General features: G+C 38.2%; 1 protein-coding gene across 8 annotated transcripts in view; it reads right to left on the bottom strand.

The window, feature by feature from the left end:
* Positions 1 to 914: 914 nt before the first annotated feature.
* nfyc (nuclear transcription factor Y, gamma) overlaps positions 915 to 16,178 on the bottom strand; it is a 33,496-nt gene continuing 18,232 nt past the window's right edge. For 4 of the 8 annotated variants that reach the window (XM_007245639.4, XM_007245640.4, XM_049475426.1 and 1 more), the window contains exons 5-11: positions 15,487 to 15,582; positions 13,037 to 13,213; positions 9,187 to 9,258; positions 7,710 to 7,871; positions 5,458 to 5,565; positions 5,142 to 5,201; positions 915 to 2,496 (exon numbers count right to left, since the gene is read on the bottom strand). In XM_007245639.4, the coding sequence (XP_007245701.3) occupies positions 2,374 to 2,496; positions 5,142 to 5,201; positions 5,458 to 5,565; positions 7,710 to 7,871; positions 9,187 to 9,258; positions 13,037 to 13,213; positions 15,487 to 15,582 (798 nt within the window). In that variant the 3' untranslated portion in view covers positions 915 to 2,373. The remainder of the gene's footprint in view (positions 2,497 to 5,141; positions 5,202 to 5,457; positions 5,566 to 7,709; positions 7,872 to 9,186; positions 9,259 to 13,036; positions 13,214 to 15,486; positions 15,583 to 16,178) is intronic. The other 4 variants (XM_015604902.3, XM_022683245.2, XM_015604901.3 and 1 more) reach the window with 3 other exon arrangements.

Raw genomic sequence — 16,178 nt, 5'->3', positions numbered from 1 at the left:
TGCTTGGTGGAGTACATTATATAGAATTGTGAGAGTGAGAATAGTACATTCTAGAACAGGCAGCAGTGATCAGACTGCAGTCTGGGCTCATTAATAAGGTAATTGTTTGGAGTGTAAGGTGATTAGAAAGGCAGCATTTCTGAGAGTTACTCAACTCTGAGGCCACAGAGAGGAAATCACACCTGCAGCTCCTGAACACACCACTTAAATATTAAGTAAACATTACTTAAGTTAAAGTAGATGTCCTAATTTTAGACCCCTAATTTAGTAAAAGTACAAAAGTATTTGTATTTAAATACACTTAATTATTGAAAGTAAAAGTAGCATGATTTATAATGGACCTAATGTCATGTTATCATAAGACTGTAGCTTAATCAGATCATTTTAGATTAGTGCCAGTCTATTGTCTTGTCATATTTTTTAAATAGAATGTTATTAATTAGTCTGAAACTAATGTCTATTAAAAATAATTATAAATACAAAACCCTGAAAGCATATATTTTTCACCAAGTAGAACTAAGATGATGTATATACTTTTTACTTCATACACAAAATGAAGTAAAAGTAAGATATTACAGAGGAAATTTGACTCTGGAATATTATTTTCCACATTCAGGCCGGATAAAGATCAGACTGATCTTTGAGCTTAGCCTTCTCACCAACTCGTGATCCAGTTTTCTTCTTTTTTTTTTATTAAACACTAATCCACCCTGAAAACACAACACAAAACAGAGTGCAAGTAGGCAGATTAGCTCCAATACACTATTATCCAACAACTGGAGCCCTTAGAAGAAGCAGCAACAGCGCCCCCGTGTGGCAGTAAAAGCAAAACACTACCTTTCCACAAAGAAATGTTGATGTACTCGAAAGCAGATATACTCTACTGAAAAGAAAGAAAGAAAAAAGAACAAATATTTCCAATGTAGATTTTTTACTTTATTTTCTCACAAACCAGTCGTTTATTTAAAAAAAGAAAAAAAAAACTGTACCTATGGATTGCATATCATACTGGCAGTTGTAACTACATGCAAAAATAATACAACAAACAGCGAGGACAACATTCCCAAAAAAAAAAGAAACAAAATCCGCCCAAAAAATCTATTTTTGATTGTTACAACTGTTTTTTAAAAGTGTATATAAAAGGGTTTCATTTCAACAACAAACAGTTTTGTACAATTAGCAACAGGGGAGCTGTTTCCACAGATGGAGAGAAGGAAAGAGAGGAAAGAGGAAAGAGAGGAGAAACATATTTTTTCATATCTGGTCCAGAAAAAGAGAGGCTTTAAATGCACAACATCAAACACTAGAGAGAACACATACCATCACACACACACACACACACACTCGCACGTATGGACGACACACCCTTAACCAAACCCCTCAGCCACACACGCTTTGCACTTTGCATGTAGAAAACCCAACGATAAGAAGCCCTTTCAGCAGTGTCACACTAGCAAATATGAAAAAACTTTACAAAATACTAGTAAAACAGAACTAATACAATTAGAAGGGTACTTCAAACAGTTATCATACAATCTACAGAGACAATCGTGTACAGGATGTGCAGATTATGGCTTTTGTCATTAACTTTGAGTTCTACACACGAGATGGCATGATGAAACAACAGAAGGGAAATGGAGATGAGGTTGGAATTAAGTTTTTACATTTTTTTTTTGTTTAAGCCTAGATAGTTTTCATTCAGGACCACTCGAAGCCTAGAGGCAGGTTCCCCTGGGCCTCACTGTAAACACTGAAGGCAGAGAAGATATCCACAATCCTGAAGAGAACTTTCTAACCTTACTGTCACTAAAGAACCAGACGCAAACTGATAAAACAAGAACAACTACACTTTAACTACACTGCGGGGAAGACCGGATCATCATTTGTGGTGTCAGTATGGAGGAGAGTTCACCAGGTAGGGTAAGGGGACACATTAGTGCTTCATAGCAGGAGAACAACTTAATTCTTCAATGATAGTCCATGGACTGACTATAATGGAGAGATATAAGTAGTCAGCCTGTGCTTTATTCCTTCATTAACAGGGTCAGATGTTTGGTGGACGCAGAGTGAAGTGAACTAATGAGGATGAACCCTAGACTACAGTCAGGAGTAGTGAAACTGTTTAGAGCAGGAAATCCATTTCGGACGGTATTTAAGTTAAAGCTGAAGCTGGTTTAAGGATTTAAAGGTACTGTAAGTGTAACTAGAGAAGTTTAAGAATTATACTGTTGTGAGCAGGAAGTCATGGATGTGATATGCAGGTGTTGATACTGGTGTTGATGGTGGGGATCTCTCTCCTTCCGGTGGTCTGCAGCAGTGCGGTTATTGCGCTGGTGGTGACCGGTGGGTGTGTGTTGGGGGGCGGGATGAGCCTCAGTCTGCGCTGACCTGCGTAGTGACCTGGCTGTCGGCCGTCTGACTGGTGGACTGGATGAACATGGGCTGAGTCAGCTCCTGCCCTGCTGGCATCGTCACCTGCTGGATCTGGTACATCTGCTGCAGGGAACAGAGAGATGGGGGAGGTGGAGATGCATGAATTAACGGCGACGCAGGAGGAAAAACATGGATAGTACAGAAAACATCAAAGACATGCTTAGGACTATACAACTTATACCAGGTTCACATTACACAATTTTGGGCCAGTTTTTCAGTCGCAGACAGTTTTTCATTGATCGTCGACAAAAACTCTTCTCGGGAAAAATCAGGGATCACTCAGCGTTCGCGCCGTCGCGTAGTGTAAAACCACTAAAAGACGCTGGCTGACTGATTGCAGACGAGTCGCAGAGGCCCGAAAAATATTCAACATGTTTAATATCTGGCTCAGTCGGTGACTAGAGTCAGGAGCGGCGGCTGTATACAGCCAATGAGATCATAGAAAAAGAGAATCACGGGTCCAAAACACACTAGAGCTGTTTATTGAGAGACTGACCACCCTACCATTCCCCCTGTTATATCAGTAAATGACTCTAGAGGGAGCCTGTGAGCGAGTCCTCTATGAATGGGGTTCATGTAGCTAAACGATAAAAACTTTAAATTAAAAATAATTATGAACTACTGGTTTTGAATAATTCTTTAATTTTAGAAATTATCTATTTTTTTTTTTAACTAAAAGCATGCCTGTATATTTCAGTTCATCTAAAGAAATCAGATTTTACACTGTAAAGCAATAGCATTACTGCTACCGTGAGCTGATTGGTTGGCGAGCTGATCCTGGTGATACAGGTAGAGCATGTTTAAAAGGTTTATAACTGGATTTCAAAATGAAAAGAAAAAGAAATTATGTCTGCTGCGGTACTGAAACATTTGATACAGTTCTGTGTTGAGGACATAAGTACATATTTCAATATAAAACTGATTAGACATTTATAAATTCTGATTTTGCTCAGTTGCTTCATACTGCGTTCATGTTGGATTCATTGCGAGTGTGTATTCTCCTTTGTAGAGATTCCCTGGCATGGCATCGCTAGTTCTCGTGTGTTTAGCTCAGGTGTGTTCTCCTGACGAAATATGTTTTTGACGAGCAACCAGGTGAGTCCGCAATTTCCCACAGTGAGAAATCGTGTAATTTGTGACCCCGTTTCGCTGATCAGTCATGTAGAGTGAAAGTCTCAACAACTGAAGGACTCATGATTACAACACAACCAGTCAAGTAGTGTAAACAGCACAATGACTGAAGACTCAAAAAGTCGTGTAGTGTGAACTTGGCATTGCGCAGCAGCGTTCTGCAAGAGGACACTGTTCAGACTGCATCACGCAAGAGTGGCCACAGTAGACGTGTGGTCAGGGGCTACTGATTATGTGAGAAATATGTATTAATTTAAAACATCTAATTGTATATATTAAAAAATACATATTTAAATATACAAATAAAGCTACACTAGTTACACCATAATCTGAGCAATGCTACATAAACAGTTCCCTCCCATCATGTTCTTCCTGTGTAAGATTGCCATGTGGGCAATAAGTTATACAACATCAACTTATGTGCAATATGTTTTTTTTTTACAATACATAATTTTTGTCCTGTGATTATCAGTTATTATCAGTGTGAAGTTAAACACATGGTTTAGTGTTCTTTGAGTGTAATCAGTGCTGTTTTTATTAAATAGGGTTATATTTTGTACAATAACCACTATAATACATATGGAAGTGTATTTGAATTGTAGTTTTTAAGAATCTGATCTGCCATTATTGATGTATTTTGTTGAAATGTCAAAAGGTAACTTAAGTATTGAGTTGCAATACTTTTCAGCATATCATTCACCCCTTATAAGGAAACAGAAGTTCATTTTTAAGTGTAATATTTACACTACACTAATATTGCACTACGTTTACAAAAATAAAAAAAAAATCATTATCAAATACATCTATTATGGCTTTCATTTGTCTTATCAAAAGTTCTAGTAGCTGCTTCCTACATTCAAGAAATAGACTAACAATAAACATGAGCTTTTCCTCCAAGTGTAAATAAGTCACTAATTAAATCCTGTAAGTATAATGATATTCAATAGAGGCATAATTTATTTCTAAACAAGGATAAGCACAAGGATTATTCTGTTTTAAATAAATCCAACTATAAACACATTGTGGATGATGTAGTTTGGAAGAGAGCTGTAGTTTTTCTTAGTTTACTTAGGAAACTAATTAGCCAGATTTGGAGAGAGTTGATAAATTATTAAGCTGGACATCTGCATTCTAGTTTACAAGCAGGCCGAATGAATTAGCAATCTAGCTGAGCAAAAGGTCCTCCAGGTTCTGAACTCACAGCTCACCCCTTCTGCACAACCCAACAGTTCCTTTAACACTTCCTTCTGATATTCCAACACATCATGTGTCGATTTCATGCATTAATCTGCATATTGCTCAGTTTTTCCTTTTTTCATGCATCTTTTTCTGCATTTCTTTCACACTTTGTGAAAGTTTTTTTCTTTTCGATTTCCACCTCTAGCTGGACTCAATGTTTTATTAAGAATAAAAAGGCATGTGGTATACAGAAATCCTTGGTTTACTTTTTACTGATTTCATTAGGTGTTCTCAATCTATTTTATATGTAACCGTGTCAGGTCAACAGAGCAGCACATATCTCAGGCAAAGCCCACTACTGACAGCAGCAATGACTATAGAGTCACTCAGGGTCTTACCTGCCCATCAGTGAACTGGTTGAATTGCTGTTGTCCCTGCTGTACTTCTGTCTGTGTTATCTGCAAACAAACACAGGAAAGAGGTCTATATTTCACAGTGAATCAATGTTAAAAGCATCCTAATGAAGGGATGATGCAGCGTAACTCATAAAGGAACAGTCTGTTCTGTTCTGTTCAGGTATCAGTAGCAGGCCAGTAGAGGTCAAATCGAATAAAGGACAAATTAGCAGTTATTTTCCAACATAAATAAATGCAGTGTTACAGAAACGGACGCTTTAATGAAGGTTTATCATAATTTAACACTTGTATGTTTTACCTGCTGAGCGTTTGTTGCAAGTGTCTGTATTTGTCCTTGAACAACCTGCGTTCCTGAGACTGGCTGTGCCAAGCGAATGTACTGCAGCTGGCCGGTGTTTAGCTGCACCTGTGAGGAGAGAACCACACGGGGGAGACAGTGAGCGCACACAGTTACCTTCAACTCACCTCTGCCTCACTTCCTTTCTGAACTTCTCAGGTTATCTACATCTCTACTCTGAACTCATCATACAGACTGAGAGCTGCTCTGTGAGCTGACGAGAGTCAACAGTTTACTTTCAGTTTAATCTATTAGATCTTTTCTCAGGGCATTCTAGACACTTACACAACTATTACACGTGTAACACCATAACAATGTGTAATATCTACATGTTCAATAAAGGGTTCTCATTTGCAATTAATGTAAATATTTAAAATATTTTAAAGCTTTGACTTTTATTATTTATAGGGTCAGCTTCCTGGACAGGGATTAAGCCTAGCCGTACACTATATTCTCTTTTCAATGGAGAATCTTTATTCAAGATGCTACTTAGTCCAAGACTAGGCTTCATCCTTGTCTGTGAAACTGACCCATAATATTTATAGCCATTTACTTAGCTTTTGTCCTCTTTCTACTTTTGTGCATCTCGCTTTCCATTTAATGATGCAATACTAAATTTCTCCACTGTGTGACTAATAAAGAATTATCCTATATACAGCTCTGAGAAAAACTAAGAGAACACTTCAGTTTCTGAATCAGTTTAGCTGATTTTGCTATTTATAGGTATACGTTTGAGTAAAATGAACATTGTTTTATTCTATAAACTACAGACATTTCTCCCAAATTAAAATATTGTCATTTAGAACATTTATTTATAGAAAAGGGGAAATGACAAATACCAGAAAAAATGCAGAGCTTTCAGACCTCAAATAATGCAAAGAAAACTAGTTCATATTCATAAAGTTTTAATATATCAATATTTGGTGGAATAACTCTGGTTTTAATTACAGTTTTCATGCATTTTGGCATGTTCTCCTCCACCAGTCTTACACACTGCTTTTGGATAACTTTATGCCACTCTTGGTGCAGAAATTCAAAACGTTCAGTTTTGTTTGATGGCTTTTGATCATTCATCTTCCTCTTGATTATATTCCAGAAGTTTTCAATTTGTTAAAATCAAAGAAACTTATAATTTTTAAGTGGTCTCATTTTTTTCCAGAGCTGTATAGTGTGATAATTTCAGAAGGAACCCAAAAAAATATCAATACTAAAATTTACAATATAAAACTAAAGAGTTTATTATTTACAAATGATGAACATATGAATTTGCAATAAGCACCAATTCAGCCTTAACCGATAAATGCTGCCATTTGCATTTTCCCTGCATTCAACATTATTTGATAAGTACAAATTGGCAATAATGCAATATGTACAAACTAATGTGTTATGTAAGGAAATGTAATTTTTCTAGATGATTGCTTGTCCGCTCTCACTGTGGGCTTACGTGTTTGTTTATTACACTTCACGCAGAATAATCAATACAACAATGAGTACTTCATTTGCTCCAGACAGCTAAATGCGCTGTTAAGTGCCTGCGTTTATTACATTTAAATGCCTGTGTTAATGGTACAACATAACATATTGTACTGATACACAGCCTCTGTTGCTCAAAGGCCATGCACTGGAATTCTTGTCATTTACATGTTAGGCCTAAAAATGTGCTGCAAAGAGTTTATGCAGTGCCATAGAAAATGGGTTTTGGTTCCATAAAAAAAAGAACCATTTTAGTAAAAAAAAAGATGTGAATTTAAAGAACCTTTGAACTGACTTCCATAAACCTAGAAAGAAAGTTCTTCAGACTCACATCCCTGCAGAAAAATCCAGCACAGCGGGTTTTTAGATGGGTTTAAGCTGGCGTTTAGATGGGCACATTGGTTTAAAAGCTGGTAAACCAGCCTATTCTGGTGAACAAGATGTTTAACCAGCTCTAGAACACTACAGTACATGCTACATTTGATTTAGGTTATGCTTGTCTACTAACTTGGTAATGCTGGTTGTGTTGGTCAACCAGTTTAGGCACGATGGCTTGGTCAGTTTGATCATAATAATAATACTAATTGACTCAAATAATAACTAAAAAATTATTCTTATATTTCATCCATAAAAAAAATAAAAAAAAACCTTGGAAGCACCTTTATTTCTAAGAGTGGACCCACATGTGTTTGTAAGCACAATTATAGGCACATTAGTACTGCTATAAGCTGGGATCTTACAGGGATTTGCTGAATCTCTCCTGTGTTTGTGATGATCTGCTGCATGACCTGCATGGTCTGGCCTGCGGGCTGTGCCACCTGGGCCTGCGCCTGTCCCTGCGCAGCCGCCTGCACTATCTGCACCTGCTGACCTTCACCCACCTGCATGGTCACCGGAGCGCTCTACAGCAGAAACAGAGAAGAGACACAAAGGGAGAACATAGTGAGTGAGGAATTGGGCCGTTAAGCTTGCATACAAATGATGCACTCTACAGTCATCGCTTCATCACCACCACCATCTGGCTGGATCTTAAGATGCTAATGCTAAACAGCACACCTCACAACACCCCTCTGGGTCTGTACAGCCCTGCAAAACACACAGGAAATTAATTCACGAGCTGGAAAGAGGAGTCGGACTAGCATGTGACCCCGGGCCTCTTACAGCGGGCAGAGAAACCTGCGCTGCAACTGCCCAGCCGTGAAAGGCGATCGCCCACCTCTTCAGGAAAGGACACTCGATACACGAGAGCAATTTATTAAGCAGCCGGGCTTTATTTGCCACTGTGACCTTGTGTAGCATCAAGCGAGGAGGAGATCAACTACAGATACAAGATACTTAGTGAGTGTAGAGACTAACTGTTCTGTTCAGGGCGCGTCATGGTGGTCATTTTCCTTTTATTCTGTATATAGGAGATAATGTGAAATGTTTAAAATGGTAAAAATTGGGAATGTTGTATCCAGTGAACACTCTAAAAATTATAGCTTTAGGAAGAAGGGTCAAGAGGTCATCGCATAAAGCTTCTGGGGAAGAGCTTATGTTACATTACACTCTTTAAAAAATAAAAAGTGGTTAAAATGGTTCTTTAAGTAGTGCCATTAAACCATATAGGAATACATGATTACATAAGAAACCAAATTTGCATGGGGTCATGTGACCCTAAATAAAAATAGCCAACTTAAAGCAGCATTGTGTAGCATATTGCCTTAAAATATCAGTTTCAAAATCATGTTAATGCTTCACAGAGACAAAATACGATGGGTTATGCCACAATCCCTGGTACCCTGCGATTAGCAAGCTCCAAAATGCACTTTCTAACTCTGGTGAAGCAGGTAGGAAAGCACTTGTGAGGGTTGCATAATCTGAATCATATTTCTGTCATCTCCTCAACATCTAATTCCACATGCTTATTTCACTTTAAGAGATGTTCTGTATCTCTTAGCTTGTCCACAAATGCATGTGAAAAGCATGTCCCCTTTAAGGGTGGTGCGAAGTGTGAATGCAAATTCCTGATAGAACTGTAAAATAAACAATTATTGCAAAGCTCTGCTTGACACTTTTTTTTCCAAATCCCTATTACAGACAATTAATTGTAAAAAACAAAAAGGTGTTTGTGTTAAAAGTGCCACGGCGTCACTCAAAGAACCATTTAATGCATCTTTATGTTTTTCCAAGAGTGTAAAAATGTGTAGGGTGCCGTTTAGGGGCTGAAATGTTTACCGTGATGGGGGTAGCCTGTGATTGAGCTACCTGCACCTGCTGTAGCTGCTGCATGGTGGTCCCCTGCAACACCTGAAGATGAAGATATGGCAAGAGGGAGAGAGAGAGAAAAAGAAAGAGAAAGAAAAGCCTTTACACAGCACATGCAAAGCGCACACTAGAATGATTCACTCAGCAAAAATAAAGTACCTAAATAAGCGGTCATAACGAGCAAAACAAACTAAAGCGTGTGGAGCATGTAAGATAGCTGAAAAGCTTCTAAACATATGACATTTTTGGCAGAACAAACAAAACAAGAACGATAGAAAATGTTTCAGCACAGGGACAATGGCAACTGATGAAAGTGTTGAAAATGTGGAAGCAACCTGTCCAAGCTGTGAAAGAGGCAGCAACATGGAGAAAAGCCTGACGCAGAGTTTCTCTCTCCATCTTCAGGGACTGAGACACTACACTAGCTCGCTCCACTGAAAAAGGTGGTTTCTGACTATTTCCATGTTTTACAATTACATCTGTATTTAGTCTAATTTCCATGTGGAACAGATGACGACTTTTTTTTTGAGTGTTGTAAAAAATAAGTAACGATACAAGTTTGCTTTGTATGTTTCAGATTATTTGATCTGGTACAAACGACATATTCCACTGTGGTGCTTCTCTCTATACAGAGGACTTGAGCTAAATGAAAAACAAATAAATCAAACAGCTGAGTAGAAATGCTTAAATACAGCAAAAATAATACTGTATAAAGCAAAGCATAAACTACATTTCTGCCTCGTTATGTTTTTGGATACTGCTGCACAGTGGCATGTTATACTTTAAAAGAATAGTTTGGTCAAGTCAAATTTCCTTGCTGTATCACTGACCCCAGTTCAGTCATCCATACAACACGTGTTTAATATCTGATGTGTGCTTCTTTAGCTAACAACGAGAGATGCAATGTTAATATTGTTAACAAACACTGGAATATCACCTAAAGTTAAAAATTGAAACTACATTACTGTTCAGCTAATGTCCTGGCTTACAGCAGGCCTCCTAAATCCTAAAATCTCTTTCTAGTGAATGCAATACCACCACATACTGGTAAGAGAGGTTTAATGACCAGTATTTCATCGCAATATCAACCTGGCAGTCTCCCATTCTAGATTAAAAAAGCAAATTTGAGATATTAAATATGCCATGGCTAATTTACTGCATTTAAACTATAACGCATGATAAATAACATTCAGTTTGCAGAACTATTAACATGCTTTTAACAGATTCTTTGTCAATATCAATGTCATATTAAATAAGATCTTGGCAAAAACTTGGTAACATTAACTTTATAATTTTTTTTTATGTATATATGGAGACTATGCTTTAAAAATTGCCATCATATGCCTACATATCTCCACCTCTCCAGCAAATTAAACCCCATCCATCCCATCCAGGTTACGAGAAGTGTGTCAGCTTGGACTGCTGTTTATGTAGGACCCAGTAAAGGGTAATCAATTGGGAAAAAAATGTTATTAGCCTTAAGATCACATTCACAAAAAATGATCAAGATCAAAAATGGAAAAAAAGGAAACTAATTGTTTTAGTACCTCAGATGGGGAAAAAATAAAACAAGAAAAATGGAGGATATGGGCACGTTAAACAAAGCTTTAAACAAAGCTCTAGAAGAATTCCTATTTCTCCAGCACCACTCTCCAGTATTCTCCCCATCCCCCTCGTCTTCCCTGCACTCGTTCCCTGCTATCGTTCTCCTGTTCTCGCGCTTGTTCTCGGCTGTCCTGCGTGCTTTAGAAGGTGACTGCAGCAGCACCGTGCCCAGCTCTGACAAGTCAGCGAATTGCAGGCCTGCTGAAGCAGCACTGATCCTCTGAGAGAGAATGAGGTCCAGTACTTGTATATACGTGTGGTGGTGGTGGGGGGTGATGCAGAGACTGGAGAGAATGGAGGAGAAACTGATAATGAAAGAATGAGCCACAGACAGAGAGAAAGAGGAGGAGCTGTAGAGTGGAACAGGTGAAGATACATACAAACAGGGACAGAGATGAAGATAGGTAGTGAATAGAAGTGAATTAGGTTAATGACAACATGAGAAAGAGAAGAGGGGCAGAGAGGAGGAAAAAGTAGCAACGGTCAAAGAATGAATGAAGCTTAGTAAGAGCTGGACAGAGAATGGAGTGAGAGAGAGAGAGTGTGAATGAGACTGAGAAAGTGAGAAAGTCTGAAAGAGAATGAGCACAAGCAATAAAACAATATCAGACAGAGAGAGAGAGAAGAGCGCAACAAAGGGAGAGTGAGACAGAAAGGTAGACTGAAAGAAAGAAACAGAGGGAGAGAAAGAAAAAGAGCAAGACAGAATAGGAGAGAGGGAGCGTCTCACACCCACTGCCAAAAGAGAAAGTGAATAAGACTGGAAGAGAATAAAAGGAGAAAGGGAGAGCAGAAGGGGCGCCGAGTTCACACTCAGAGACTAGACTGATATTACACTGGGGAGGATGACAGAGTGACTGGCTTCTGTGCTGTTCACTTGATAGGAAAGTGTGAATGACACCTCTGGGCATCAACTGTTAAAGCGTGGATCAAATGATCCAAGGGGATAAGAGTGAACTGAGCTCAAGTGTGGGCCTTCAAGTGTGTGTGTGTGTGTGGGTGTGTATATTTGTCTCTATTAGTATGGAAAAGTTTCAAGTGTTTGTGTACCAGACTGTGGTATAGAGTAGACAGGGGTGAGTAGAAGGGCAAACTCAAAAGTGCCACACCAATAATTCATACTTTAAACGTCACTTTTACCTCCATTACCACTGTATTTAAAGTTGTATTTACACATTAAATGCACATTTTCTCTACAATATATCTAGTCTCTGTAAAGATGAGTTATTAATTTCTATAAATATTAATTACAAGGCTTTTTTCAATGATACAATAAGTCAATGATACCACCAAAACAGACCGATCACGGCTGATGCAGTATGTGCTGCCACAGTGCTTAGTTAGATTTCTGGGAATGTGCACTTTAGGTTATAACATTTAGGATATATATGTACACTTCAGCATAGAATCAACCACTTCTATTAAAAAGCAGTGTCCTTTCGATCATAGGCTAGGCTCAGCACTCCAGAAACACTACGTGCTTCTTACACTTCAGATACTGATTATGTAACCCCCAGCTTGTCCAGAAATCCATGTGTAAAGCAAAAAACTGACTAAAACAATTGGAAACACGTTAAGCTTCTGCTCGGTGAGAATGAAACCAGCAGCCATGCTAGCTCTTTGAGGTGAGCCTTGATTTAAGGTATTTGTGAATTTAGCATCAACAATAAAGTGCTGACCCGGATGTCCAGGATGTTTAAATTAGTGCATCTTCACAACAAAGCATTGTCAATAGAATCGGCTGCTCCTGAGGAGCTGCACAAACATTAAAAGGTCACAACGCTCAATGCTTAAAAAAAAAAAAACTCCAGCTCCTTCAGCTGTGTAGTGGAAGAGTTGCAAAACAATGTTCTCTGGGGTGATTGAGCACTATCCAACATCTCTGGGATCAGTTAGAGTGAAGCTGGTCCAGGACTAATAGCATAATAACCTTAATCAGTAACATCAGACTTCAGTATTTTTGTGGCTAAATGGAATCAAATACTTTAAATCAAAATGTTTCATAATATAGTGCAATCTTAAAAAAAGGAAAAACTCATTTTAAATCAGATTAATTTCAGAAGAACTACTAAATAGGTGTGACCACTAATTTTGTATCATTTTTATAATGACGGTGAGAATGTGTTTTAAGAGGTTAATTTGTTTTTGACATTGCGTGCAAATTAAACAGGGCTGCACTGAGGCAGTGAAATGCGTGTGTGCGCACGTGTGTTACCTGGCCCTGCTGGGGCTGGGCAATGATGATCTGTCCAGGCTGGAGGGTGGTGGCGGTAGGGGTGGCCACCTGCTGGCCTTGTTGCTGTCCTTGCACCTGCACCGCCCCAGGCTGCTGCGCCAGAGTAAAGTAGTACTGCACAGGTTCTGCCTGGGTAACAGACTGACGCACCTCCTCCTGCACGCGAACACAGACACACACACACACACACACAAATATTGCATAAATCCTATCACTTGGTTACATCTCCATGAATTATTTTAACACTGTAATACTAGAGGCCGGTCTCAAATAAATAACTAATAGGAATGGCTGGGCAGAGTAATGTGAGAGTAGCGTGGACACATTAACACTCGGACATTTCGCCCAGGCCTGAAGTGACCAGCTCTGCACTGCCGCTCATAGACAGCCAATTACTGAAAGCACAGTATAGAAATACTGTAATGTGAAACAACATGAAAATATTTCTCTTTAACATAATTAAACATATGGATATTGGGACAATATTTAGAGATGGAGATAATGTATGTAAAAGAAAAAAAGCACAAAAAAAGAAATACAACACATGCTATTAGGGGAAGATTGTAGATCCAAGCACTTTGAAATTAACTGCAAAGAATATAAAATAAAAAAAAGCTGTGATTAAATTTAGGGTTGGTGAAGACTCCAATGCACACACCTTTGCCATCTGCTCTTGCTAGCAGTCGTTTTACTTTTTTGCAGACTTTTTTTTAACACTTCCCAAACTCATATACAGGTGCATCTCAAACAATTCTCATTGCGTGCAAATGATGTGCTGTAAGATTTTCCAGGAAAACACTGCACTGACTTCAGACCAGACATAACACAGTGGATCAACACCAGCAGATGACGTGACTCTCCAAACCATCAGTAACTTTTGCATTTCATTTGGAAATCAAGGGTCCAGAGTTTGGAGAGTCGTGTCATCTGCTGGTGTTATATCAGGTCAGAAGTCAGTCCAGAGTTTTCCCAGAAAATTTTACAGCACTTCATGCATCCCTCTGGTGACAACTTTAATAGAGCTGCAGATTTCATTTTCCAGCAGCACTTGGCACACTGCTCACACTGCTAAAAGTACCAATTAGTCTTAAATAATATTCTAATTTTCTGAAATACTGATTTTTGAGTTTTTTCACTAGATGTTAGCCATAATAATCAACAATAAAGCAAATAAAGTTTAAAATAGATCTATATAATATATGAGTTTCAGATTTTAAACTGAATGAGTGAAATAAAGGAACATTTCAATGACATTATATATATATATTTTAGAAGCATCTGTACATCTGAAGCCTTCTTTCTGAAAGACTGATCCACTTACTTCACACTGCAGGTAAAAGCCCCAAATCCAATCTTTTTCATCATATAGATCTCATATATGTGTCATCTGTGTGGCAGTGTGAACTACTAACATTCAGTGTGACTGTGAAACTGATTCTGATATTCAATTCTAATTTTCATATGTGGCACTGAAATTAAAATATCCAAATTGTGACAGTTTGAACAGACCAATCGGAATCATGCTACATTTATATTAAGAAGGAATAAAAGTGGATATGAGGGCAGAGGGAAAAAAGGTAAAGAAAAAAAGGAGGCCTTCAGTGATTAGATAGGAATTCAGATATTTGGGGTGATATTCATCTTCAAACTAAATTGCTTATTTTTCTCTTGCGTATCAGATTTGGTGAGAAATGTGAATTTTGCTATTTTATTAAACCAGGCTCCTCTACCTTTTTTATTACAGAATATTCATCAACATCCGTTTTCCATTCAATAAAACAAAGCAAATGTAAAATATTAAAACCAGTTGGTCAAAAAGAAAAAAAGAACCTGAAGAGTTGTTTGTGAGAAAGTGCGTAAACACCCCTCTCCCAGCTTCACGATGTCACAGCTGAGAGTGTAGGATGTTTACACACCTGCTCACACAGCCACACGTGTGAACGTGATAGCAGCATGATAGCATCTGATAACATCTCCCATGCTAATCACAGACACAATAGAACACTGTGTCCTGTGTGTACGGATTCATCCAGGATATATTTCTTCTCAGCACTATAGGCGTCTACTGGAGAAACACACAGTGAATTATGTGTCCCCAAAGAAGGATGGTGTTGCAGTCTGGGAGTCACGTGGTTTGCTCTTTTGTTGGGTGTTAGCACCTAATTCAACCTCTGCAGTGAAGCTGAGAAGCTGCTGTTCAGTGGATCCTGATGTCCAGTGGAAGCCGGGCGCTGCAAACATCCGACTGAAAGCCTTCACTTTTCCCGACCCCCAGCTTCCAGTCAAGGATGTTTACAGCGCCTCCAAGCTGCCAGCAGTGATGCTGCATCAACCCCCTCGTGCTCAGAGACGACAAAATGCAGCTAGCTCTCTGACTTCTGAAACTTCATAAAACATCTGTAAATGTTAAAGAGTTAGGGGGTTCCCACCTGTCGCTTTGGGGGTTTGAGGTCATCTCTTGGGACGATGTCAATGAGGAAGTCAAACTGGTCAAACTTGGTGATGGCCATGGCGATGTCATTCCTCTGAAAACAGAAAATAGTAATTAATTAATAAAATTAATTAATAAATATATGTAAGCTCTAAATAGTGCTAACTGTTTAATACATTAGTTTAAATGCACAGTTTAGCCTGAAACATATCAATTTATAGAGACAAATAAATAAACATTTAAAGCTACTAGCATTATATTAACAATGTTTTATAATGTAACACACATGTAATATTGCACCTGGTACACCAATTACAACCTGTGTACAATTTAACTAAAGGCAGTGTTTGGGTCGTTTCTGTAGAAGTAGGTTGGTTTCTGAAGAACTGACACTCAAAGGACAGTGTTGTGCAATTTTATGGCGTAGAAATATCCTAATTAACATGAGCAGCATTATAACTTTATTTCACCAGCTCAAATGATAAAATTAATTTATCATATTTGTCAGTTCATAGTCAGTGACACAAAACTGTCTTATGTTTATTGTTTAAAAAATACATTAGTTGGTTAAAATAAACAGAAACCTGTGTTTTTGGTGTTATAAATACTGACACTTTTAAATTATACATTTATGATTTTAATTACATACTACAATATTGTATATTCTAGTATATTCTGCCACAAGACTGC

The sequence above is a fragment of the Astyanax mexicanus genome, chromosome 3 (genome assembly GCF_023375975.1).
Source record: "Astyanax mexicanus isolate ESR-SI-001 chromosome 3, AstMex3_surface, whole genome shotgun sequence".
Taxonomy (NCBI): Eukaryota; Metazoa; Chordata; class Actinopteri; order Characiformes; family Acestrorhamphidae; genus Astyanax; species Astyanax mexicanus.
The sequence above is the reverse complement of the archived record's forward strand: the minus strand, read 5'-3'. Positions and strand labels throughout refer to the sequence as shown.